Source organism: Lepus europaeus, chromosome 10 (genome assembly GCF_033115175.1).
Source record: "Lepus europaeus isolate LE1 chromosome 10, mLepTim1.pri, whole genome shotgun sequence".
NCBI classification, from domain to species: domain Eukaryota; kingdom Metazoa; phylum Chordata; class Mammalia; order Lagomorpha; family Leporidae; genus Lepus; species Lepus europaeus.
Genome location: NC_084836.1, coordinates 98,665,599 through 98,692,858, shown reverse-complemented (window position 1 = coordinate 98,692,858; position 27,260 = coordinate 98,665,599). Strand labels below are relative to the sequence as shown.

The following is a 27,260-nucleotide window of genomic DNA, read 5'->3' as shown; positions in this document are numbered from 1 at the left end:
TTGGGGGTCCCTCCACCAAGGCCCCCAGCCCCTTCACAGAGCCAAAGCTCCTAAGTTACCAAGCTAACCTCTGTTCCCTCAGAGGAGGGAGAGCACCTAACTCCTCTAGCCACTCCTGTTCCCTGCCCTGCAGTGACCAGTCCTCCCTGGGTTGTACCCAGGGCCCAGTTTGGAGCTATGAAACAACTTGAACCAACTCGGTTTGGTGGCTTCCTTCTGGAGAGTCACTCCCCACTCCACAGGCTTGGCCCCTGCTTAAAGATAGGCCTCAGAGTCCAGTAGCACAACAAAGGGATCAGTGTGGGCAGGAGTCCCAGAGGTTAGCGTCCAGATGAAAGCAACTTGGATCCAAGCTTAGACAGCATCAGGCCCCTTGCCCTGCTCTCTGAGGGGTTGGAAAGGAGAGCATAAGCTGGATTTGGACACACTTGGACTGCTGTCTTGGCCTCAGTCATGGACTTAGTTTGTGACCATGGGTGGGTCACTTACTTTCTCTTTCTTAAATCACTAACAAAAATCTTCATCCTAGTTAATCCCAGCCTCATAGGAGCAAAGCTGGCACAAGAATTACAGGAGATTAAAACCCCTTATGTGTAGAGCCCTGAGCAGAGGATTTAGCACCCAGTAGATGCTTGTTCCCCCTCCACCCATAGTTGGAAGGAAAGAACTTCATAGAAACGAAGTTTCTTCAAGGAAAGAAAAAATTCCTAGTTTTTCCAAGGCCCTGCTCATCTTCACTTGGTAGTGAGCTCCCTCCCCCTGGAGATAGCTAGGGGCTTCAGGCGCATGGCACTGGGTTTTGAAATGTTCAGATTCTGTCCTGCCCTGAATCTCTGTGATCTGTGAAGATTTGACTCAGATCTCAGTCAATTGTTAGGAATAAGATGGGGTTCAGCCTAGATGTCTATTTAACACAGACAGAAGACCAAATTCTGCTGGAATTATGAGCTAATTGAAGGCTTTCTCATGAGAGGTGGAAAGGCTAAAAACAAAATCAGGTCTTAGAGGCCAGGCTCCAGTGAAGCCTGTGAAGAGAACATGTGGCCAAATGTTTAGGGTGGATTTTGAGAAGGTTACGTACACCCTGGCTGCCAGAAGGAGTTTCCTACGGCAATCCCCAGTGCCCAGCACAAGCCAGGCACACAGAAAGCCTCTGGGAAAAGCCCAGCCAATGACAGGGACCCTTGGTGTCCCTCTGATGTGGAATCCTGGCTTGAGAAACGCTTGGAGTGGCCCTGGAGTCCAGATGCAGTTTCATACGCTGTGTGTGTACATGTGTGTGCGTATGCCTGCATGCATATGTGTGTGTTATGTGCACAGTGTCCTAAGACTTCTCCTACTAACTGCTACTCCTTCTTTCCCAACCCCTTTGCCTCCTCCTCCTAACTTTATTGAAGTATGGCCAATATACAACAAATGGCGCCAAAGTTCTGACATGAAACCATCGCCACAATTAAAGTATAAAATACACATCATCCCCCAAAGTGTCCTTGTGCCTGTTTGTAATTCCCCCTCTTGAGCTGCCTTTCTTCTCATCCACAGACAATAACTGATTTGCTTCCCAATCACTAAGTTACTGAGCATTTTCTAGAAGTTTGTAGAAATGGAATGATATAATGTGTCCTTTGGAGGAGGGGTCTGTCATCTTTCACCCAGCATCATTATTTTGAGAATCTCGTTATGTATATCAATAGTTTATCTCTTTTTATTGATGAATAATAGTTCCTTTATCTGATTTTTAAAAACAGATTTTTTTGGCTGGCGCCGTGGCTTAACAGGCTAATCCTCCGCCTTGCGGCGCCGGCACACTGGGTTCTAGTCCTGGTCGGGGCGCCGGATTCTATCCCGGTTGCCCCTCTTCCAGGCCAGCTCTCTGCTATGGCCCGGGAAGGCAGTGGAGGATGGCCCAAGTGCTTGGGCCCTGCACCCGCATGGGAGACCAGGAGAAGCACCTGGCTCCTGGCTTCGGATCAGCGCGATGTGCTGACCGCAGTGGCCATTGGAGGGTGAACCAACAGCAAAAAGGAAGACCTTTCTCTCTCTCTCTCTCTCTCACTATCCACTCTGCCTGTCAAAAAAAATTAAAAAAAAAAAAAGATTTTTTTTCATTTATTTGAAAGGCAGAGTTAGAGAGAGAGACAGAGAGATATCTTTCATCTGCTGGTTCACTCCCCAAATGATCGTCATGGCCAGGACTGGGTCAGACCAAAGCCAGGAGCCTGGAGTTCCATCCAAGTCTTCCACATGAGTGGTAAGAGCCCAAATAGTTGGGCCATCTTCCACTGCTTTCCCAGGTGCCTTAGTAGGAAGCTGGATCAAAAGTGGAGCAACCAAGACTGGAACTGGCACTCACATGCAATGCTGTTGTCACCAGCTGCAGCTTGACCCACTGCACCACCATGGCTGGCCCATACAGTCATCTGCTGATGGATATTTTTTTTCCTAGTTTGTCGCTATTACAAATAAAGCTGCTTTGAACATTTGTGTCTAAATCCTTCAGTGAGGGCCAGCACTGTGGCCTAGTGGGTTAAGCTGCTGTCTGCAATGCCGGCATCCCTTATGGGTGCCAGTTCAAGTCTCGGCTGCTGCACTTCTGATCCAGCTACCCTCTAATGTGCCTGGGAAGGCAGCGGAGGATAGCCTAAGTCCTTGGGCCCCTGCACCCATGTGGAAGACCCAGATGAAGTCCTGGCTCCTAGCTTCAGATTGGCCCAGCCCTAGCCATTGCCGCCATTTGGGGAGTGAACCAGTGGGTAGAAGATTTCTCTCTATATATAATTCTGACTTCCAAATAAATAAATAAATCCTTCAGTAAACACCTACTTCCTTGTTTAATTGGGTAAATACCTAGGAGCAGAATGGTAATCATACGTGCGTTTTTCAGAAAGTGCTCAGTTGTTTCCAAAGTGTTGGCCATTTCCCACCAGCAGTGTATGAGTTCCAGTTCTTCCACATCCTCACCAGCAGCTGATGGGGTGTCTCAAGTGTTAGCTGCCCTGATGTGGGGCAACTGCGTCTCCTTACAGCGCCTACTTGCACTTCCCTGAATAGTGACAGAGCTGAGCACCTTTTTGAGCACTCCTTTACCATCCACACTTCCTCTTTGGTGAAGGTATCCGTTCACATTCTTGCCCATTTGAAAAAACAGGTTGTTTGCCTTCTTCTTAATGAGTTGTATGATACATCTGGATACAAGTGGTTTATCAAATATGTATTTTGCAAATATTTCCTCCTACTCTGTGACTTGCCCTAGAGGACCTGGTGGAAGTTTCACACTCAGTGTGTCTGAGGAAGGGAGGGAAGGAGAGAGGGAGAGGGAGAGAGAGAGAGAGAGACTGAGAAACAGACTGAGAGAGTGACTCCTGCTTCTGAATCCAGTTGTTCCCCACTACTACCAAGAATTGTGGAAGGGCAACACCTAGAGCTTTAACATCCACTGTTCTCATCAGCTTCATTTTGCAAACTGGGAGCCTGGCTCCCTGAGATCCATGGAACTTTAGCATCAGAACCCACACAGAGAATTCTGATTTCCCAGAGGAATCAGGGCCTGGCGCTGGTCCCCAGTGTCTTTTTACCTGTGACCTTCAGGGGTCAGGTAAGGTTTTAGCCTCCATCCCTGCATCTGTAAGATGGGCACAATAGTACCTTCCTCTGAGTGAGACAGGGGCCCAGCTCTCCTGCTGACCATCCAAGCTCCAAGGGAAAGGATGGTGTGCCAGGCCCAGTGCCTTCTGGAGGTGGAAGGGGAGGGGCCCTGTATTCATGAAAGAAGGCTCATCAGGCTCTAAGCTTAGCCAGTCTGGGGGACGCACCAGCTGGGGCAGTGCCCAGTCACTTTTTCTGCTTTGCTCAGGGCTGCAGGGAGCCAAGGAGGGCATCATTACCTCTTCTACCTGAGCCTTTCAGAGCTTTCCAGAAGTGTGTGTGTGTGTGTGTGTGTGTGTGAAGCTCAGAAAAGGTGCATGACTGCAGTCTGCAGGTAGAGATGCATGTCAACAGCCTGTGTCCTGCTGGTGCTGGGTGTACCCTGAAAGGTGCTTATGCACCAGGGCCTCCTGGAAGCTGCACCAGAGTCTACACTTGATCTGAGCTTGGGACAGAAATCTATGTAGAGGATTAGGAGAGCTTAGCCAGGCAGAGAGCACTGCACAGGCACTAAATTGGGGTCACCCCCAAAGTGAGCTGAGTGAAGATCACTGGGAAGGAGGTGTGATAGGAGGTGAGGCAGACAGAAGTCTGCGCTGTGACATGGTAGGTGTTCTCTCCATTTTACAGATGGGGAAACTAAAGCAACAAGAAGTCAATAGAGTCAGGCCTGTGAGTCAATGGCAGAGGTGAGTCTCCCGGGATTGTGCTCTCTCTACTGCACCAGGCTGCATCCTGAGTGAGTAGGAGAGCCAAGCCCTCTCATGGCTCACAGATACCTAGCCACGTTCTCAGTTGCTGCTGCCTAAAACTCCAAGCCACTGGATACAGAGTCGGTATGTGTGTTTTCAGCAGGGCTTGCCACCACCTCTAACAAAGGCAGGAGGAGTTGAACACTGGGTAGGCAGTGATCAGTGTTCCTCGCCTCCTGACCTCTGCAGAGGTCACAAAGGTCACAATTCTCTCCCTCTTTCCCCGAGTGGATCTCAGAATTCTTTTTTTCTTTAAGGTTATTTCATCTTTCTTTTTTTTAAGATTGATTTATTTATTTGAAAGTCAGAGTTACACAGAGAGAGGAGAGGCAGATAGAGAAAGAGGTCTTCCATCTGCTGGTTCACTCCCCAATTAGCTGCAACAGCCAGAGCTGTGCTGATCCAAAGCCAGGAGCCAGGAGCTTCCTCCAGGTGTCCATTGCAGGTGCAGGGGCCCAAGGACTTGGGCCATCTTCCACTGCTTTCCCAGGCCACAGCAGAGAGCTGGATCATAAGTGGAGTAGTAAGGACTCAAACCAGTGCCCATATGGGATGCTGGTGCTTCATGCCAGGGCGTTAACCCACTGTACCACAGCACCAGCCCCCATCTCAGAATTCTAAGTCCTGAATCATCTTACTCTTGAATTTCCCTTGATGCCACCTCTGTGTCTGGCACCTCCGTTTGTCTCCTCTCTTTCTCACTTGCACAGCTCTCTTGAAGCCTCATTTCTCACCTGCTCCCCGGGTGCCTCTCCCCATCTCTTCCTGATCACTTCTTGGCTGAGCTAGTGCAGGATCATCTTCTATGATATAAACCTGACCATAAACCTTAAACCTAACTTTGACCTTAGAACTGCTCAAAACTTTTCTCTGTAGGCTTGGCAGGCATCCTTCTCTTCTTGGCTCAGGCCTCCTCTCTACTCCCTCTGGGCCCTTATGTGGCTGCACCGACAGCCCCCAGCCCCTGTAGCTCTCCTACTCCTCCATAACTCTGTAGACATCAGCCCTTGCCCATGCATTGAGTTTACCATACTCCCCCACAACCAGCTGCCAGGTGCCCAGAGCACAACTCTGCTTCCCTTCTTCATACTCTGCTCTAGGGCACCTCTTCCCAAGTTCTGCAGAGAAATTCACCCCCATCTACCCAACCCCTCCCTGATAGACCAGGCTGCAATTACTGGGACTGTTGGCAGAGAAGGGCACAGCATACAATAGACACTTGGTAAATATTGACTGAGACAGCCGGCCCAAGCTGCTGTGTATGAGAAATACTGAAATAGGAGGAGGAGAAGCTGTTAGGGGTCTCACTTTCAATCTAGGCCACGGATGAGCCAGGCTTCAGTTTCCCCCTTGCCACGGAAGTCGCCTACCTCCAAGCATCCTTTGACTTGGACCTTCTGGTTCCTGGTCTCCTGATGTACCAGTGCTGCTGGAGTCAGCATGGGGCAGAATAAACCCAGGCCTGCAAGAACTAGGTTGGTCTGTTCAGTAGGAGGAGCAGGTAGAAGCAGCCCTAAGGTTGGGTCTCCTGATCCCCCAGGCTCACCATTGCCAAATACCTGGGCTTCAAAGGCTCTATTTTGCTGCTTTCATGAAATCCTATTCTGATTGTGACATTGACCACAAGCTTGTGTGCTTAGCACTGGCCTTGTCCCCAGCTGTGACATGGACTATGGACCCTGAGCTTGTGTGCCAGCGCTGCATTTGACAGCCCAGCCTCCCCTCACCGTCATGACAATGATTAACCTCATGTACATGTGAAGGCACTTCAAGAAGTTCATGGGAAAGTGAGATTAAAAGAAAAGTTTATTTTGGTGCAAAATAATGGTGAAAATCTATTGCTTTTTCATAATATGCATTTCCCATGAATTTTGAAAGACCCCTTGTCTGCAGAAATTGGCCCTAAGAGAGCCTGGCCTAAGGGTACACACTTCTTATTAAGCTGAGATTTTAATCCTGGAGTGTCCAAGTATGCTATCTGCATTATAGTCATTACAGGGGCCCTGCAGGTGCGGTGCTCAGGCAGTGTTCAGGACACAGAGCCAAGCATTCAGAGGTGAGAGTGATTTTGTGTGTACATTTATGCATGAACACAACAAAACCTACTGTGTGCGCATCTGTATACTGGATGGCAGTGGTTGGCACAGTGATTTTTGTTAATGCAGTACAGCCAGTCTTTAGTGTCCACAGGGGGTTAGGTCTAGGACCCCCACTAATACCAAAATCTTCAGATATTCAAGCCCCTCACATAAAATAGTATATTTGCTTGTAATCTATACACATCCTCTCATACATTTTTTAAAGATTTATTTACTTATTTGAAAGGCAGAGTTATAGAGGGACAGAGGCAGAGAGAGAGAGAAAGAGAGAGAGAGAGCTCTCCCATCCACTGTTTCACTCCCCAGATAGCCACAACAGCCGGAGCTGTGCCCATCTGAAGCCAGGATCCAGGAGTTTCTTCTGGGTCTCCCACGAGGGTGCAGGGGCCCAAGGACTTGGGCCATCTTCCACTGCTTTCCCAGGCCGTAGCAGAGAGCTGGATCAAAAGTGGAGCATCCAGTACTCGAACCAGTGCCCATATGGGATGCCAGCACTGCAGTGGCTTTACCCACTACCCCACAGCACCAGTCCCTCATATATTTTAAAATATTTCTAGATTGCTTATAATACCTAGCACAATATCAGCATTATGCTATAAATAGTTGTTATACTATATTGTTTGGGAAATTATGACAAGAAAACAAGAAGAAATTTCTGGTATTTTTTTTTTCAAGTATTTTTTATCCCTGGCTGGTTGACTGTGTAGATACAGAACCCGGGATTTGGAAGGCCGGCTGTAGTTACATTGTGTCATGTTGCTGCCAGCCCCGAATGAGTGCAGCCTGAACTAAGGTACTCCTGAAGGAGCTGCAGGGTTAGATTCCTGAGAGCCTCTGGTCACATGCTGTCCATAGTCTTGTCTTTTTTTAAAAGATTTACTTATTCTTGTATTTATTTGAAATGCAGAGAGAGAGAGAGAGAGAGAGAGAGAGATCTTTCACCTACTGGTTCATTCCCCAAATGACCACAAAAGCAATAGTTGGACCAGGCCATAGCCAAGAGCCAGGAACTCCATCTAGGTCTCTCATGTGGGCAGCAGCAACTCACGTACTTGAGCCATCTTCCACTGCTTTCCCAGGTAGGGAACTAAATTGGAAGCAGAGCAGCAGGGACTCATACTGGCACTTTGATATGGGATGCCAGCATCACAAGTCGCAACTTAATTCTCTGTACCACAATGCCAGCCCCCATAACCTTGTCTGATGTGTATTTCTGTTTAAATATAACTTGTTTTTTTAAATTTTTTTAAAATTTTTTTTAAATTTTTTGACAGGCAGAGTGGACAGTGAGAGAGAGAGACAGAGAGAAAGGTCTTCCTTGGCCATTGGTTCACCCTCCAATGGCCGCCGCGGCTGGCGCGCTGTGGCCGGTGCACTGCGCCAACCCGATGGCAGGAGCCAGGTGCTTCTCCTGGTCTCCCATGGGGTGCAGGGCCCAAGGACTTGGGCCATCCTCCACTGCACTCCCTGGCCACAGCAGAGAGCTGGCCTGGAAGAGGGGGCAACCGGGATAGAACCCGGTGCCCCAACCGGGACTAGAACCCGGTGTGCCGGCGCCGCAAGGCGGAGGATTAGCCTAGTGAGCCGTGGCGCCAGCTAAATATAACTTGTTTAACACATGTTGGCTCATTCACACTAAAATCACAGCGAGCTGTAACTCCTGCCTGAATGAAACCTAATACTTGTATTTTCTCCCTCAGGCGCGTTGCAGCCTTCTTGTGCGGGGAACACCACACGCCACTTGAACACCCAAGCTGAGGTCCCATTTTAAACAAGGAAGGCACCAACCAAAAGCACAAAGTGTGCAAAGGGTGGTAGTAACGAGGTCTCAAAAAGAACACTTGTTTTCAGTGCGAGTTGAGACAAGGCGAGACCTTACTCTGTCTTAGCTGGGGACATGTACTTCAGGCAACTCCAATTTTTTGTCATCTTGTGCTTGCCCATGAATGACTGCGAAAGCACGACAAGTATTGATCTGGGGATTATACACACATTTAGCAAATAGGTGAATTCCCAAACCCAGAATCCAAGAATGGTGGCGATTGATTGTGATGCTTTCTCATCTTTCTCTGAGGGCAGCTGTCAGGATTTCAGGGTGTGGACACAACAAATTGGGCTTTCTGAGTGTAGCAGTGTCATTTGCAACAGCAACCAGAATCAGATCTGAGTTCTACTATCTGTGACCGCCAGCTTCCCCTGTGTCCCTAGGCAAGGTCGTTGTTCTGTGGACCCTGAGGTTCCTAAAGGTCAATGGGAGGAATGCTCCCTAATCTATGGGAGTCTGTGAGGGTGAATTGAGAGAATGAATGGGAAAGATCCAGGATGGTGCCTGGCACTCAGTGGATGCTAATCAAATGGCAGCTTTAAAACTTTGCTGCTTTCATTCTTCCCCTTAAGATCCACTTACCAAGAGTTTTGCAGCCCAGTCTCTGCTAGATCCTGGGAACTCAGAAATCAGTGAAACCCTTCCAGCTGTAACCTAGCAGGAGAAAAGCCCACTAAAGAGGCCACTATGTACAAAGGACTGTGGTAGGGGCTGGTGCTAAGGCATAGGTAGGTTAAGCCTCTACCTGTGGTGTGGGCATCCCATCTGAGCACTGGTTCGTGTCCCAGCTGCTCCTCTTCTGATCCAGCTCCCTGTTGATGGCCTAGGAAAGCAGTGGAGGATGGCCCAAGTGCTTGGGCTCCTGCACCCATGTGGGGGACCTGGAAGAAGCTCCTGGCTCCTGGCTTCAGATCAACCCAGCTCTGGCTGTTGCGGCCATTTAGGGAGTGAACCAGCAAATGGAAGACCTCTCTCTCTGTGTGTAACTCAAATAAATAAGTAAATCTTTAAAGAAAAAGAAAGAGAGAGAGAGAGAAAAGGAAGGAAGGAAGGAAGGAAGGAAGGAAGGAAGGAAGGGAGGGAGGGAGGATGGAAGGAAGGAAGGAAGGAAGGAAGGAAGGAAGGAAGGAAGGAAGGAAGGAAAGAAAGAAACTGTGGTAGTAGAAACAAAACCCCACAGAGCTCACTTTGTCCCTTTGCTGACTTGCTAAGAAGCCCACACTTGTGGGGTAGTAACATCCACCCTGCTGACTCTAGATTCACTTACTCATTCAGCAAATATTTATTGAGAGCCTGTAGTGTATTGGCTTCCCGTGTAGGTACTGGGGACTAAATGAGGAGAAAATAATGGGCATGTAGCCTCCCCTTTCCAAGGCTTACCTAAAGACAGTAAAGGCATATATATATATATATACACATACATACACACACATATATATACATATATACACACACACATTTATATGTATATGTATAATTTATATACATAAGGAATAAATATATGTAAGTTAGGTGTTACTAAAGGCTATGGAGAAAAAGCATAGGAAGAAAGAGGAAGTGCTGACAAATGGGAAGGGGACTCGTATTTTAAAGTGGTCAGGGAATGTTCACTGAGAAGGTGACATTGGAGCTCAGAGCTGAAGGGGGAGAGATGACACACTGGGTAGAGGTCTGGGAGAAGAACATCCCAGGCTGAAGGAACAGCAGGTACGAAGGCCCTGAGGTGGGGCTGTGCAAGGAGGCAAGGTCACCAGAGTAGAGGGAATGAGGGGAGGTGGCAGATGGGGCCACAGAAGCCAAGGGGTGAGAGGAAGAATGTACAGGTCTGTGTGGGACTCGGGGTAAGGACTGGGACTGCTCTTCCAAGATGGGCCACAGCAGTGTGATTTGGGACTGAGTGGTAACGTGATCCAGTTCATGTTCCGAAAGGATCCCTCTGGCCATAGCACATCTTGTAGGGTTTGGGGAGACTGTTGCATCATTCAGGAGAGGGACAGTGGTGGCTTGGACTGAGGAACTGGAAGTGCTGAGAGGTATGGGGAAGGAAAGTGGGTGGGCTCTTCTGACAGGTGTGAGCATCAACCCAACCAGCCAACCAGAATCCTGTCCCAATCCTGTCCTTGCTAACTCAGGTGGGGAAAGCTATAGAAAAATATTTTTGAGGGAAAGATCAGAAATGTGTGGTTTAGATGTGTTAATATTGAGAAGTTCTGTTAGACCAAAGGTCAATGTCCTGAAACTCTGTTGTGTGGGAGACAGTATTGGTTTGTGATATTTTTTTCTTTTCCATTTTTTCTTTTTCCTTTGCCAGTAGACCTACAAAGGGATGAAGTGATCATATAGTCAGGAACTTCTAAGATACAGACTATAATTATAATACAGATTGCGATTTTGGACTGAGGAAATGTGTATGAATACCACTAACAGTAAGAATAGATTCTGGTGCTGAACAATGACTGACGCTTCTAAAGTGCTTTCCTGCGTCAGGTCTCTGACAGGCATTTAGCACGCATTACTGCCGACGGTGCAGAGCAGCTGGAATCAGCCCCTTTGACCGACAAGGAAACTGAGGCTGAGAGAAGGAAAGTGATATCCCATGTCACGAATGTAGGGGTTGGGGGTTGGAAATCAGACCCAAATACATCTACTGCCAAAGCTCCAGTTTGTTTCTGCTCTCTCAACAATGGGGAAAAACTCATTCTGAGACAAAAAGATTTTAAAATAGGACATAGATGTTTGTAAGAATCTCTCCCTGAAAGCATGTGAAAATGCTTGCTTTGGCAAAATGAGCAAGTGAGGCAGCCCTCCAGGGAGGGAAGGCTTCTTGGGAAAAGGGCTTCTTAATCACTCACTCCCTTCGAGCCAGCCTGGCCACACTGGGCCTTGTCGATGGATCTCGCTGAAGGTGAAGGAATTCAGCAGACGTGGGAAATGCTGGTGGCAGTCAGCTGGACAGGGATCCACTGCTGAGGCAGGCAAGCAGCTGGCAGCTGGAGCAGGGGAGGGAGGATGCAGACATGAGGTGGGCAGGGCTCTTGGGCTACAGCAGGTGCGGCTGGGTGAGCTGCTGGACATCTCCCTCTGTGCTGAGCCCCAGGTGCCTTTAGAAGATGGATGAGTCTTGACTTCCAACAGGAGCAAAGGGTCTGGAGCAGGCGGTGGGATCAGATGGAGCCAGCTCACCTTTCAGCCTTCCAGAGCTCACACTGTGGCCTTTGGCAAGTCCTGGATTTTCTGCTTAGAAGATGCGGCAGTTGGTCTACATTGTCATGAGACGACAGTAGAGAGGGGGACAGAAAAAGAGATAGGTTTTTGTGGTTCCCTGTTGTGGATTCCTAGGAAGATGGGAGCTCTCTGACATCAGACTGGATGGGGGTGTTCTTCATGACAAGGGGTCTGGCCCCAGGCAGAGCACATCACACCTCCACATCTCTTTAGCCCCTTGGTCTTGTGGTCCATGAGCCCTCCTGTCTCATGTGAGTGGAGCACAGAACACAGAGGGTGACCGAGTTGAGTCCTCAGGGCCCCATCTTTCTCTGCCTTGGGATCCTCTTGGCAGGCTCCCGCACGTGTTCTTCCTCCCCTGCAGCAAATCCCATATAAAAATGTTTAACACTCATTTTAGGGAGCTCTTTATTTCTCCCGAACAATTTGCCTGCTTCTTGCTCTCCCCTCACCATGAGAACAGCAAGACTGAGTATAATTTCCCTTCTTGTATCGGTGGCCAGGAAGCTCAGCATCAATCCTGAACCTCACTGTTGACATCACGTTTGTATCTGTGGTCAGGCTATGAGATTGCCCTCTCCCTCAGGATCACTGAGTAGTTTGCACAGGTCATTTATGAGCTGCGTTGAAGTTGGCAGCCTTTCTCCCGTCTTACCCCAGGGCTTTCCTGAACTTGAAAAATTACCCTTTGGTATTACATTATTGAACTTTTCCCTGGACTTAAATGGGGTGAGAAGTGGAGGCTGCAGTGCTGGGCTCATCACTGGAGTCAAGAGTCCAGCCCCCAGCCCTCTGCTCTTCACCTTCTGGGCAGCCTCAAGCCAGTTGCTTGCTCCTTTGGGATTACAGTTGCTCTCTCTATAAAATTTTGCAAGACCTTTTCCATTCTAGGATCTTGATAGTATGTTCTCCCCTGTTGGTACTAAGAGAAATCTGAAAGGAAAGGAGACTCCCTTGGGGTACAAGTCTCCCCATCTTTCTACAACCTTTAGAGGAGGGCTCAGGTAGGGGAGCAGAGCTAAGGTTTGACAGCTCTATCCATCAGGCAGTCCTGGGAAGCAATGGCTGCGGCCAAAGTTGCTGAAGGGCCTCCATCTGCCAGGAGCCACTTGCCAGGCAGCCACCAAGCTGGGGCTGGCACCTCTCCCTAGGTGTCTAGAGAGCAGCAGTCTTGCAGCAGATGCAATGGTGGAAGTATGGGAACCACAGTTCCCCCACCCGCTCCCTGCCCATGTGGGAGGCCTGCCCAGCATTACCATTCTGTTGGTGTGGCAAAGGGTGCTGGTAGCTTCAGAGTCACCCCTGGGCATGTTCTGACTCCCTGGGCTTTATCAGCATGAACTGCCTCTGGAAGGAGCAAGACAGAGCCGCTTCCAGAGGGAGTGGCTGTGACAGCAAGAAAACTGCAGTCCTCCCGTTTTCCAACAACTGCCCCAGGTCCTCCAGTCGTTAACCTTGGTCAGATGCCAAAGGGACAAGCAGAGCTGGAGTGTAGTTCCCACGGAATGCATGAAGTAGCTGAGACTTAAGGAGACCAAGGGGGCTGAGAGAGCTCATATGATGTGGCTGGGGGTCACAGGGATCTCTCAGTGATGGGCATCTCCAGCAATGGGCTACGGTGGGCTTCTTTGCCACAGGGTTGGTTCTAGGAGAAAAGGGGACACCTTATGCTGGTTGGGGAGAAAGCCTGTAAAGAATTTCTTCCTAAATGACCTTCTGTGCTGTACTCTCCCCTGGTTTCTGATGTGCTGCTCTACAGAAGCGTGAGGAGCCCAGGACATGGGATATGCTCCCTCATCTCTCCCACGTATTTCAGAAGCTAGGTGTTTCCTTGTATGCACCGCAAAGCTGTGTGTCCCAAATCTGCTGTGCTATGACACTTCGTGGTGCAGAATCTCAGGTGCCCACCACCTGGGTGCCACCCTGGGTGACTCCTGTCGCCTCTGTGGCTCCAGTTTTCCCACAGGCCAGATGCAACAGTCTCCTCCTGGTCTCCCTCTGTAGCAGCAGTGGGGAGCCTTTTTCTGCCATGGACCGTGTGGATATTTATAACTTCATTCACAGGCCATGCAAAATTATCAACTTAAAAATGAGCCTGCTACAGATTCATTGAATGTCGAGTCCCTGTGTTGCATGGGCAGGGCCAGACCAAAGATTTCATTAGCCTTATATGGCCCGTGGGCCCTGCTCTATAGGGATCTTGTGAGGATCCTGTGGTGCTATGGATATGCAAGGACTTCACAAGGGGCATCCCTGGCCACCTGTCTCCTCCAGGCTGACCCAGGGTTAGGAGCCACAGGCAAGCACTGTAAGCCCAGATACTTGGAGTCAAGTAGAGGGAGGGGCCCTGATTCTAGCTCACATTTACCACAACTTGCTGAGCCATTCATTTAAAATATGCATCATATGAATTTTTAAAAATATGAAGGGTGGGCATTTGGTGCAGTGGTTAAGATGCCACTTGGATGCCTGTTATCCCATGTTGGAATGCCTAGGTTCAAGTCCTAGCTCTGCTTCATTATCTTTTTTAAGGTTTATTTTATTTATTTGAAAGGCAGAGTTACAGAGAGAGAGAAGGAGACACAGAGAGATCTTCCATCCACTGGTTCACTGCACAAATGGTCACAATGGCTGGGGCTTGGCTAGACCCAAGCCAGGAGCTTCCTCTGGGTTTCCCACATGGGTGCAAGGTTCCAAGCACTTGGGCCATCCTCTGTTGCTTTCCCAGGAACATTAGCAGGGATCTTGATCAGAAGTGGACCAGCCATAAGTCAAACCACTGCTCATATGGGATGCTGGTGTTACAGGTGTCAGCTTTACACATTGTGCCACAACACCAGCTCCCTAGCTCTGTTTCTAATTCCAGCTTCCTGCTGATGCACACCTTGGGAAGCACCAGTGATGACTCAAGGACTTGGGCCAAGGCCGGCGCCGTGGCTTAACAGGCTAATCCTCCATCTTGTGGTGCCAGCACACCGGGTTCTAGTCCCAGTTGGGGCGCCGGATTCTATCCCGGTTGCTCCTCTTCCAGGCCAGCTCTCTGCTATGGCCCGGGAAGGCAGTGGAGGATGGCCCAAGTGCTTGGGCCCTGCACCCACAAGGGAGACCAGGAGAAGCACCTGGCTCCTGGCTTTGGATCAGCGCGATGCGCTGGCCACAGCGGCCATTGGAGGGTGAACCAACAGCAAAAAGGAAGACCTTTCTCTCTGTCTCTCTCTCTCTCTCACTATCCACTCTGCCTGTCAAAAAAAAAAAAAAAAAAAAAAAAACCAACCTAAGAGATAACAATTTGTTCAAAATAATTACAGCATTTAAAAAAAAAAAAAAAAAAAAAAAAAGGACTTGGGTCCCTGCCACCCATGTGGGAGACCAGGATTGAGTTCCCAACTCCTGCCTTCAGCCTGGCCCAGCCATGGCTGTTGTGGGCATTAGGGGAATGAACCTGCAGATGGAAAGTCTTTGCCCATCTGTGTCAATCTGTGTGTGTGTGTCTTTCTCTCTGTCTCTCTGCCATTCAAATAAATTAATATTTAGTTTTTCAGATATAATTTATATACCATAAATTTAACTCTTAAAATGGACAACCCAGGGTTTTTTTTTTTTAAGATATTCACAAAATTGTGTGGCCATCAACGCTATCAGGTTCCAAAACATTTTCATCATCCCTCAAAAGAAATCTCATCCCCCATAACAGTCATTCCCTATTTCTGCTTCCCTTGACCCTTGGCAACTTCTTTTTTTTAATATTTATTTTATTTATTTGAAAGACAGAGTTACAAAGAGAGGGAGAGATAAAGAGATCGTCCATCTGCTGGTTCACTCACCAGATGATTGCAATGGCTGGGGAAGGGCCAGACCAAAGCCAGGAGCTAGGAACTTCTTTGGGGTCTCCCATGTGGGTGCAGGGGCCCAAAGACTTGGACCATCTTCTACTGTTTTCCCAGGTGCATTAGCAGGAGCTGAATCAGAAGTAGAGCAGCCAGGACCTGAACCAGCACCCATATGAGATGCTGGCATTTCAGGCAGCCACTTAACTGTTATGCCACTGCACCAGTCCCCAGCCTTTGGCAACTCTAATCTGCTTAACTTTCATATGAATGGGGAGTCATGCGTGATATGGCCTTTGGTGCCTGCCTCCTTTCAGTTAGCAACAAGTTTTCAAGCTCCATCGTTGCCCTAGCCTGTACCAGCACTACGTCCCTTTTTAGGGCCAAGTGATACTCCATTGCATGGATACATTACTCAGTGCTTATCCATTCCTCTGTTGATGGACAGTTAGGTGTTTCTCCGTCTTGGCTGTTGGGAAGAGTGCTGTTATGAACGCTCCTGTGTACATATTTTGTTTGAACACCTGTTTACCACTGGGGGAAGTATACACCTAGTAGTGGAATTTGCCAATCCTATGGTAGCTCTATGCTTAACTTTTGAGGAGCTGTCCAGTGTCTTCCCCAGCAGCTTCACTGTCTTACATTCCCACCAGCAGGACATAAGAGCTCCCATTTCTCTGCATCTTTGACAATACTTGGCATTGTCGATCTTTCTCATTATAGGCATCCAGGTGAATGTGCAGTAATGTCTCATTTTGAAAAATATTTATCACATAGATTTTGAACCTGTAAACCCTTTTTACAAAGCAAAACCTTCATAACTTCCAAAGGTAGACAGATGCAAGAGGAGTCTCATCAGGGGGGACAGGGAAGGAGGTTCAAGCCTCAATCTCAGAGGCAAGTCCTTCTGGGTGGGATTCAGGCTCCATGCTCTCTAAACTGTGCATCCAAGCTTACTCACCAGAGACGTCCAGTGTAGCAGCCGACTCCGCCCACAATCCCTTGATTGCCTTGGGGACCCCTCACAGCATTCGCCCACATTACTGGTCCACTGTGAGAAGAAGGAATCCGGGGACTCCTATCTGTGGTTCCAGCTCTGCAGGTGGATTGGGCAGTAAACAGTCCAGGAAGGAAGGGCCTGGCTTCGGTATGGAGCACAGAGGAGGCCATGGAGTCAGTAGGGGGTCTGCTCAGCACCTCACTGTGAATAGCTCTGGTGGCACTGATCCTCTGAGCATGGCTGCTGGCGACTCTCAGGTTGCCCTTCCCTCACCTCTTCTGTCTGTGTTAGCCTTCGGGGAGCACCAGGTGCTCTGCTGGTTGAGGGACAGAATGTTCTGCATTCTCCTGTTGCCTGGGCAGAGAGGAGATACTTCCCAAGTTCTGTTCTGCTGGGCGCAGTGCTGTTGCCACAGATGTCAGTGGTTTGAGTCATCAGGCACAGATTGTTCCGTTCCCTTGGATTTTAGGGTAGCTTTCTTCTTTCGTGTGATGGCTAATGCTATAGAAGAGAATTGCTTGTATATCCAGGGGCTTTTGCCTTGCTGCAAAATTAGAGGAAGCTGGGTTTCTCCCCAGGCCTTGCTGATTGAGTGCAAGGCCACAGTGGCTCTCTGGAGAAGGCCCTTCATACTTTCACAGATGTGGGAATTGAGATCGAGGCACCTTAGGCATTGCCAGGTGGAAAGCACCTATTAGAAGCCCATCCAGGCCAGCGCCGTGGCTCAACAGGCTAATCCTCCGCCTTGCAGCCCCTGCACACCGGGTTCTAGTCCTGGTCGGGCACCAGATTCTGTCCCGGTTGCCCCTCTTCCAGGCCAGCTCTCTGCTGTGGCCAGGGAGTGCAGTGGAGGATGGCCCAAGTCCTTGGGCCCTGCACCCCATGGGAGACCAGGAGAAGCACCTGGCTCCTGCCATCGGATCAGCGCGGCGCGCCAGCCGTGATGGCCATTGGAGGGTGAACCAACAGCAAAGGAAGACCTTTCTCTCTGTCTCTCTCTCTCACTGTCCACTCTGCCTGTCAAAAAAAAAAAAAGAAGAAGAAGCCCATCCAGGCAGGAGCAGCCCTACAATCAGAGAATGGCAGATCCAGAAACTCCTTAGAGACCATCTGATCCAACTTCATCCATTGAGTGTGTGTGTTTGAACCCTGGTGTTATCAGAGTGCAGTGTCAACTGTGTTTGGTTTCATGAACTTCTCCAGCGGGTGGCATCCCCTGAGTTTCAGCCCAAGGCATGGCATGCTAAGTGGGTGAGACAGTACGTGGTGGGAAGGTGACGACGCGGGGCCTACAGGCAGAGTGGGATCCAGACCTGCTGGCTGGAGGTGCAGTGACTGACCAACAGGTCCCTCCTAGGGGTCACCAGAAAGAGTGTTGGAAAGAGTGGGCCTTGGAAGCCAGGGTCAGGAGTTTGCCATTCATCTTTACTGGATCAAGGGTCTCCAGCGAATTGGAGCAGGACCAGGTTCTCTTCTCTGTTGCTTCTGCCAGGGCCCTGACCCAGGCCTGTCCGGCTGATCCCTTGGGAGTTTTTAGTCACTTGTCCCTTCCCAGCCTTACTCGGCTCAGGCTCCCTACCCTAGGGCTTTCTCAAATGCAAGCCTGATTGTGTCCCTCTTCCTTTGAAAGTACTCCCACAGCTCCCTGTTGCCTGCAGGACAAGAACTTGGCTTAGGTGGCTGTGACTGGCCTGGCCCCCACCTCCTTCTGCAGCCTCAGCTCTTAGCAGTCCCCCTTGTTTCCTGAGCTATTGAATAATCACTGCCTTTGCCCAGGCTTCTCCACCCTCCCACCACTGAACTCCTATTCATCCCTCAAGACCTAATACAAATGTCTTGTTTAAAGACACTTCCCCCTGATGCTCCCGAGGCCACCATTGTCCCTTGAATGTGTTTCTGTTTTGAAGCTCACATCACATGGTGATAGTCTACTTCAGAATACTGGCCATGCTCATTTTTGTGTCTGTTATGTCGTGAGCACTGATTGGGCCCCATTCCTGTCTGATTCCATGTGATTCTCACAGTAACCGAAGGAGGTGCACTCTATGACAGCCCCTCTTCCAGAGGGGCTGCAGCTCAGAGCAGTGTTGTGACTATCCAAGGAGTGAAACTGCAGATGGCCAGAGCTTCATCCTTCAATCTCCTGTTCCTGGATCTCCACTGAGGCCCTCAGGATACTGGGCATGTAAGACAGCAGCCAAAGGGGTTGGTACAGCAGGGCCATTATAAGGGCAAGAAGTGGAGGAAAGCTGGGGTGCAGGAAGGGTTGAGGAGATGAGAGACCCTCAGCCCAGCTCCCTCTAGGCTCCCATTTCCTTTCTGCCTTCTATCCAAGTGGCAGCCTCTGGCTGCCTGGGGACAGGCCTGTGGGACTCCGGGCTGAGCAGGTGGCATGGTGACAAACACCATGGTGACCTGCCTCATCTTGGGGCCTAGAGGAGAGGGGACCTGAGTGAGCACAAGGTGAACACTGCGGCTTTGGAGCAGGATCCTGGAGAGGTGGCTCCCTTTGGGCCTGGGTGACTTCTGCTCTCCCACAAGAGACCCTGCCTACAAGGTCCCATGACAGCAGGGGAAATACCACTTCCACCTCCGTCCCAGATGAATGGCTGGCTCTGGCCTCCCAGGGGACTGTCAGCTGCATCCAGGTACAAATGCCACCCACTTCCTACCCCTAGGCAGAGGCGGCAGAAAAGAGGGAACTCAAGAGGAGGGAGGCACAGACCTGCCAAGCAAGGTAGTAGCAGGGACAGCCAGGACAAAGGCTTCATTGTCCCAAGGCTACACACAGCTCCAAGGCAAACCTGGCATCTCGCCTGCCTCCCAGGACCTATGTCTAGAACTCTCCCTGCACTTTGCTTGCTCCTTGGCAACCTCACCCACGCTGGCAGGGAAGAGAGAGGCCCTCTACAGACAGGAGTCCTGCTATGCTGGATGTCCTCTGAAAAGCACGCCTCTAACTCGCAGTTTTCCCAGACCCAGAAAGCAAGGAAGGGGTGATGGTGGGAGAATGCCAGGGAGGCCAGACTGACGTGGGCTAGAAGCCAGAGCCTGTCAGACCTGCAGCCGTGGGACCTGGGCCCAGTGAAAATGTCAGGGCTGCCTTGCAGGATTGTGGTTTGGTGCAATGGAGCAAGGCACATGAACGTGTTGAGCGGGGTCATCTGGCCACAGAAGGAGTCAGTCAATGATAGGTGACCCTTGAAGCCCTTGCCCATCGACCCCCAGCTACTCCTGGTCAAGGTTGCCGTATGTCCAAAGGCATGAGCCACAGCAGCCATCCTGAGAATATGGAGAAGCAGCAGTTGTCACTGCTGTCCCACACCTCCTGCTCTGCGGCCAGCCCTGTGGTTCCAGGAGGCCCTGCCTGGGTGTTTGGGGCATGGCAGATGGGAAGCATTGCCAAGCTGGGGCGAGCAGCTCAGGTGACAGGCATGGTGTCGGCAGCTCCTGCAGCCCGGCACCCGACACCTCCAGGCACACAATGCTGGCTGTGTCCAGGCCCTCCAGGGGAACAGGCCACATTCTGTGTCACAGCCAGGAAACAGGCCATCTGAGTAGCGCTTTTGTCCACTCAGGAGGCAGCCCTGCCACTGGCAGGGGTGACCAGGCTCCTGGGAGGCCTTGATGTGGGAAGGGGTGGTCCCTGGGCCAAGGACTCCGGCGTCTGAGATCCAGCCCCTTCACCTCTGATGTTGACCTGGTTCAGATGGTAGCCCTGCCACACACCTGGGGTGTGACTTGGGCAACTCCCTTCTCTCCGGATTCCTCACCTACAAAAGGGGATTAATCACAGCACTTCCTTGTAGGGTTATTGGGAGGCGTCACTGGCGTAATGTACGTAACGTGCTGGGCATGTTGGGGGCTGGAGAGGAGTGGGGCTGGGTGACGCTTCCTCTCCCTGCATGCGGGGAGGTGCAGGGCACAACGTCCTCAGCTGGGTGTCCTGTAACCCAGGCTACTGTCTTTGGTCTCTGCTCTGAGCATGGAGGGGGAGGAAGGTGCTTTGGTCCCTGGAGCTGGCTCGGGAAAAGCACATTGGCAGTGAAGAACCCAGGTGGCCCCTCTCTTTCAGACTCCAGGGTCTCTGAGCTAATACTCATTGTGGACCTCCTTCCCACCATAGCCCATACCCAGACCAGAATGGGGCCTCTCCTTCTTAAGCCCCTGTAGGGCTGCCCTGGGAACCCAAGCCCCACCTAGGAAGGAGGCCTAAGGCCCCCAGGCAGGGGACAGAGGGCTGAGCCCACCTACCCACTTACCTAGAGGGTCAGTGATGGGTCTCCCCAACCGTGGATGGTTCCTACTGGGTCTACCCACCAGAGTACCCAGCAGGAAGTAGAGAGATGCTTCTGTTCTCACCCATCCCAGTCCTCATCTGCTTTGAACCTGGGCCCTAAGTTCCTGGTGGATGCCAGAAGTCAGCATGCGCATTTGCAGGGCTGGGTGCAGGGGCCCAGCTGCATGGCCTGCACTGGGGGCAGGCTGCCTGAGCATGTTCCTTGGCACATGTGTGGTGCATCTTGGAATGGCAGGGACATGGTACCTTGGCATGTTCATGCATATCCATATGTCTTTCTACACGTGTGGTATGTTGGTCTGTCTTGTCTCCCCTGTAGACAGGAAGTCCCGAACCACGTGCCAACTGGGAAGGTGAAGGTCGGCGATACCAGCCCAGCCCAATTTGGGGTTCCTGGTCCTACTCCAGGGGTCCTCCAGTCTACCACCCCTGCCAAGGAGGGAGGACTGAAGAGCCAGGGGTGGGGTCTGAGTGTCAGGGGCTGGGGAAGAAGCAGGCCTGGCTCGTGCGTGGCATAGAAGACTCAGTGCTACACCCGTGGGCAAGAGGCCTGCCACCCGATGCCCTGGGCCCTGGGCAAGGCCTCTGCTCTCCCTGGGGCACAGTCCCTCATCTGAGGACACGGGGTGGTTGGACTGATGATTCGCAGCTGCCCCTGAGGCTCTGACAATTGTGAGTTTGAGACGGGTGGAGGGAGCCTCGCACCAGTCCCATTAACCTGCTTAACCAAGGCAGCTGTGGGCAAAGTGCTCTCTGTCCCGGGGTGTCCTGCCGAAGGGTGAGAGGAGAAGCCATGCCGGGCAGCGGCCCCAGCGAGAGGATGACGTGGCCAGGCCCGGCCCTCCCCGCGGCCCCCACAACCCGCCCTCTCTCCTCAGCCCCCGGGACACCGCCCATCCCGCCCCTCACCCGGACCCGCAGCCTCATGGCCATGTCCCTGCCAGGGAGCAGACGGGCCTCTGCTGGATCCCGCAGGTGAGAGTTTCCCCCTCAGCCAGAACCTTTGCCCTCCGTGGTTGAGAGGAGGGTGGGCATCTGACTCCACCTCCCACTGACTTGCAGAGTCTCTGAGCAGATCCTGTCCCATTTCCCATCTTTAAAATGAGCGTGTTCTCACTCCTCCTGGAGTTATTAAAGAGCTCAATGATGGTAGATAAAAAAATGCTCTGAGGGCCTAAGCCACTGGGTTCCCACCAGACTCAGCCTCATCAGTGTTGTTGTTGACCTGAGGCAACTTTTAGCTGCCCATTCGGGTGCACTTGGCCTTCCTTGATTGGCACCCCCATGGGCCCCTCCTCCTTTCCCCACTGCTGTCCACCCCGTTCTTCTCTACCTATGTCTCTATCCATGCAGACATCTCCTCCCCTAGGCTTGGGGAACCCTGAGAGTTGAGGACCCTGGGTGAGGGTAGACGGGGCCTCACCCTTGGCTTGCACCCTGCCCAGCCTGCACGCTTGTCCCTGGGGAGCCAGGAGGCCTACCTCCTTCTGGCTTTCCATCTTGATTTGCTTTGTCTGTTCTGTCACCCCTGTCTGTGCATCTCCCTCTCCCCTCTGCTTCTGTCCCCGGCGGTGATCCCAAAGCGGGGGCACTTTGGGCCGCAGCGGCCTGGCAGTGTTCGCCCAGTGTCCGCAACTGCCCACCAGCCAGAGTGAGCACCTGCCTCTTCTCCCTGCCTCCAGGCGCACCTCTCCTCCCGTGAGCGTGCGGGATGCCTACGGCACCTCTTCCCTCAGCAGCAGCAGCAACTCGGGCTCCTGCAAGGGCAGCGACAGCAGCCCCACGCCCAGGTAATCAACCCCTGCTCTCCAGGCCTGGCCTGCTGGCTGGGGACCCAAGTGTCTCAGGGAGACACTGGAAAGTGGCAGAGGTGGAGCTGGTTCTGAAAGCAAAACCTGTTACCAGTGCGTGCCAGGTAAGGTAGATGGAGACTTGCAGAAAAGTAAGACCAGGTTGGAAAGACAGGCTCAGGGGTGCTAGGAGCCTGTGAAGACCAGGAAGTCAGAGCTGGGTGAGGCAGTCCCCCATCCTGTTCCCCATCCTTGAGATGCAAGTGGGAGGCAGGGGAGTATGGGGGACAGGCATGGGCTTTGGATTCCCTCACATCCTGTCCCTGAGTCTCCATTGCCTTATCTATAAAATGGAACTCATAACCTCAAGGCTTCTGTGAGTTGATTCCACACACCACCTAGACATTCTAGGTGGCCGATGACTGGTAACTGCCTTTATTAGGGCTTTGGCCTGACTTGAAGGAATTGGTGATTTGAGCCACCATCTGCTGCCTTCCCAGTTGTGCTAACAGGGAGCTGGATCAGAAGTGGAACAGCTGGGACTCAACCAGTGTTCATATGGGATGCTGGTGTTGTAGGCAGTGGCTTAATGGGCTGTGCCAGAACACCAGCACCCCAGGGACCCAGGTTTTAAAGCCAAGACCCAAAGAGGTTTCTCTAAATGGGACAACCAGCAGCTAGGAAGCTGCAGGTGGAAGCCGCTGGACCTTCATCTGCTGTGGAACAGGGCACTCTCCTGCCTCATGGAAGCCTTGGCATCCCTTCCTCATCTGCTCTGGGTGGAAACACCCCCTCCTCTGCACCGGTGGGGCCAGGGTGTGCTGCACAGGTACTGCAAGTGCCGCCCTATGCTAGAAAAAGTATGCACACAGAGTACCACTGTGGACGCTCCACACATGTACTGGCCTGAGCCACCAACATGAGGCTAAGTGAACATGTGTGTGGGCCTGTGAAGACAGCAGCAGGATAATGAGGAAGTGCAGGCCCAGGTGTGTATACAGGTATGGGGGTGTGCAGGTACATACAGACTAGGAGTTGATAGATCTGGGTGCACACACATGGGAAGTGGGCATCCATGTGGTGCCTGCCTACATGTATGTGAGGACAGGTAAGGAGCAAGTGATCAGAGTGTCCGGAGACAGCTGGACCTGCTCATGTGTGTAGGCTGCCCCATGCCCAGGCCACACAGGCACTCAGATCTGGAAAGTTCCCAGGGAGATGCTTGTCCACCATGCAGACTCAGGGTCTGCACTTCCCACCCCAACTTCCAGCCTTCAAACTCATGCTGTGGGCTAGGAGGCAGGAAGCCTGGTTCTGGGTGCACCACTGGTACCATCTGTGGGGCCTGGGCAAGTGCTAGCATGTCAAGCTGGCAAGCCATGAAGGCCCTGTGTGTGTGCAGACTGCTGTGAGGATTGATAGACAGTGTTGGTGAAGCTCAGGATGGTACCAGGCTCACAGGTGGGCCCTGTGACCTGTCCCCCACCCCTCACTGGAGGAGCCTGAGTTCCCCACCCTGACCTATATACCTCACACAGCCAGGCTTTGCTGAAACCCACCTTCCAGAGGGCTGGGAGTTCTGCCCACATGGGCCTGTGCAGGAGGCCTAGGTCCAAGCTGTGTGGGTGGTGGTCAGGCCCACGTCCCCTTGCTCCTGTGCCTCGCCTGACTGCGGCCTTCCTCCCTGGCCATGGGCGTCCCCCTGCAGGCGCTCCATGAAGTACACGCTGTGCAGTGACAACCATGGCATCAAGCCCCCGACCCCGGAGCAGTACCTGACTCCGCTGCAGCAGAAGGAGGTATGCATCCGGCACCTGAAGGCCCGGCTGAAGGACACACAGGACCGCCTCCAGGACCGGTGAGCACGGTTGGGGGCTGCTGGCTGTCTCCACACCCCGAACCAGGGCCCTGAGGCACTCAAAGAGGAAGGAGTGGTCGGGGGCTTCCCAGCATCCACTTACTCTCTCCCTTCCCAGCACAAAGGCTGCTTTGAGTTGAGCCCATTATGGGCAAAGTGCCCCTACCTCTAACCCCAGCTACTCCATGGACTGCTCTGGGTAGCTGCTTGGGGCCAGGTGGGCAGTGATGTCCCTTAACAGCCTGTCTGTCTGGGCCTCCCACCTGTGTCAGAGCTCTCCTAGCCTTAGCCTGGCAGCCCCTTTGGGCTATGACTTACGCCCTGGCTCCTGGCACAGGGCTTCTTTCTGGCTCACCTGTTTCTGTTGGAGGAAACTACCCTTAATCCCACCTTTGCTTCCACCCAAGTGAGTTCCAGAAGGCTCCTGGCCCACCAGTTCAGGCCCCAGAAACTTTCCTCTTTACCGACTTCCTGCCCATAGATGATGCAAGGAGCTGAAGCTGCTCTATCCTGACCTCCAGCCTTGGTCTTTGCAGCCTGGTGGCTTTGCTTTGGGGCTGCCCCTGGGCACCTTTTATCTTAGCCATCCTTCTCTGGGTAGTGTCTGTCAAACACACAGCCTATCCAGAGCCAGATGCTGGAGCTCAGGGCAGAGAACACACCACTTTCTATTCTTGTCTTGTTAAAATGTATCACAGCTTTGTTAAGATATAAATGACATACCATACAATTCAGCAAGGTACAGTGTTCAACTGGATGGTTCTTGGAGTCATAGAGTTGTGCAGTCATTACCACTGTCATTCCATAATCTTGTTATTTCCCAGTAGAAACCCCATTCCCATTAGCAGGCACTCCCATTCCCCTGCAACCACCAGGCCCCTGGAAACCTCCTCTTGCTATCTCTGTGAATTTGTCTGTTCTGGAATTCCCTGTAACTGGAACCACACAATTGCATGGCAGTGTTCCTAACCAGAACTCTGCCATGTGGCCAATGCAGTTGGGATCTGTTGGGGTTTTGAACTGCAGGAGGTAACAGGTGGTGTAATGGTCTCCGTGTCTGGGAAGCATGTATTTCTGGTTTTAATTCCCATTGCCTTTCCCACAATGCCCTGTTCTGCATGGCCTCTCCCACTCTTGTCTTCAGGCAGCAGGTGGCACCATCTCCCGGCTTCCTTCCCTGGGCCTGCCCATGGCTGAGCCATCTGCCCCATGCAGTTGGGTAAGATGCCCACAACTCAACTCCCTGGCTGTTCTCTGGTGACTCTGGCAGGAACCTGTGGCCGTTCTTGCCCTGCTGTCACACTCCTCACCTCTACATTTATTTAGTTTCACACTCATAATTCCCACAGCAGCCTGCCTTCTTCTTATTCTTTTTTTAAAGATTTACACTTATTTTTTTTATTTTTTATTTATTTTTTTGACAGGCAGAGTGGATAGTGAGAGAGAGAGACAGAGAGAAAGGTCTTCCTTTTTGCCGTTGGTTCACTCTCCAATGGCCGCCGCGGCTGGCACATTTCGCTGATCCGAAGCCAGGAGCCAGGTGTTTCTCCTGGTCTCCCATGCGGGTGCAGGGCCCAAGCACTTGGGCCATCCTCCACTGCCTTCCCGGGCCATAGCAGAGAGCTGGCCTGGAAGAGGGGCAACCGGGATAGAATCTGGCGCCCCAACCGAGACTAGAACCTGGGGTGCCGGCGCCGCAAGGTGGAGGATTAGCCTGTTAAGCCACGGCGCCAGCCAAGATTTATACTTATTTATTTGAAAGGCAGAGTTACAGAGGGAGGGAGGGAGGAAAGGATGGAGGGAAGAAGAGAGAGAGAGAGAGAGAGGAGAGTCTTCCATCCACTGGTTCACTCCCCAGATGGCCGCAATAGGCTGATCCAAACAAGGAGCCAGGAGCTTCTTCCAGGTCTCCCATGTGGGTGCAGGGGCCCAAGGACTTAGGCCATCTTCTACTGCTTTCCCAGGCTATAGTAGAGAGCTGGATTGGAAGTGGAGCAGCCGGGACTTGAACCAGTGCCCATATGGGATGCCAGCACTGCAGGAGAAGGCTTTACCTACTATGCCACAGCACTGGCACCAGATTTCTATATTTTAAAAAATTTGAGAGGAACTGGTTCTGCAGAGTAGCGGTTTGAGCTGTCTCCATTAGCACCAGCATCCCTTTTGGGCACTGGTTCAATTCCTGGCTCCTCCACTTCCAATCCAGCTCCCTGCTAATGCATCTGGGAAAGCAGCAAAGGATGGCCCAACTACTTGGGCCCCTGCACTCTCATGGGACACCCAGATGAAGCTCCTGGCTCCTGGCTTCGGTCTGACCCAGCTCTAGCCATTGCAGCCATTTGGGGAGTGAACCAGTAAATGGAAGATCTTTCTCTGTCTCTCCCTCTCTCTTTGTAACTCTGCCTTTCAAATAAAATTAAATATTTTTTAAAAGTTTACTTGAGAGAGAAAGAGACAGGCAGCTGCCATCTGCTGGTTTACTCCTCAAATGCCCATGACATTGGTGATGGGCTGAGACTTAAGCTGGGAGGCAGAAACTCCAGGTCTTCCTTGTGGATGGCAGGGACCTAAGTACTTGGGCCATCATCACTGCCTCCCAGAGGGCCCATTATTAGGAAGCTGGAGTCAGGAGCTGGAAGAGGGTATGAATCCCAGGCACTCTGATGTGGTACTCAGGTATCCTGACCAGTGTCTTCACTGCTAGGCCACAGGCTTGTCCCTGAGGTTTGTTGTTGTTGTTTTGGTCTCACCTCCCTCTCTTTGCCCTGGACTTGCCTGTGACTAGGGGAGCTGAACGAGTCTGAGTGGGTCAGTGGGTAGCTGAGTCTGCCCATTGTCTGGTTTGCCAAGGGTAGCTCTGTGTCTTTCTTGTTTCTCTCTTCAGCATTTCCTCTGTACGGTAGCTACAAAGAAGAAATTTCTATCACCGATGAAAAGAT

General features: G+C 51.6%; 1 protein-coding gene across 3 annotated transcripts in view; it reads left to right on the top strand.

Annotated features, from left to right (window-relative positions):
- The window catches only part of SNPH (syntaphilin), a 42,783-nt gene that overhangs the window by 10,711 nt on the left and 4,812 nt on the right, over positions 1 to 27,260 (top strand). Inside the window, exons 2-4 of one of the 3 annotated variants that reach the window (XM_062203965.1) lie at positions 21,552 to 21,648; positions 22,356 to 22,463; positions 24,172 to 24,321. In XM_062203965.1, the coding sequence (XP_062059949.1) occupies positions 21,599 to 21,648; positions 22,356 to 22,463; positions 24,172 to 24,321 (308 nt within the window). In that variant the 5' untranslated portion in view covers positions 21,552 to 21,598. Of the gene's footprint in view, positions 1 to 21,466; positions 21,649 to 22,355; positions 22,464 to 24,171; positions 24,322 to 27,260 lie in introns of those variants that run through there. The other 2 variants (XM_062203963.1, XM_062203964.1) reach the window with 2 other exon arrangements.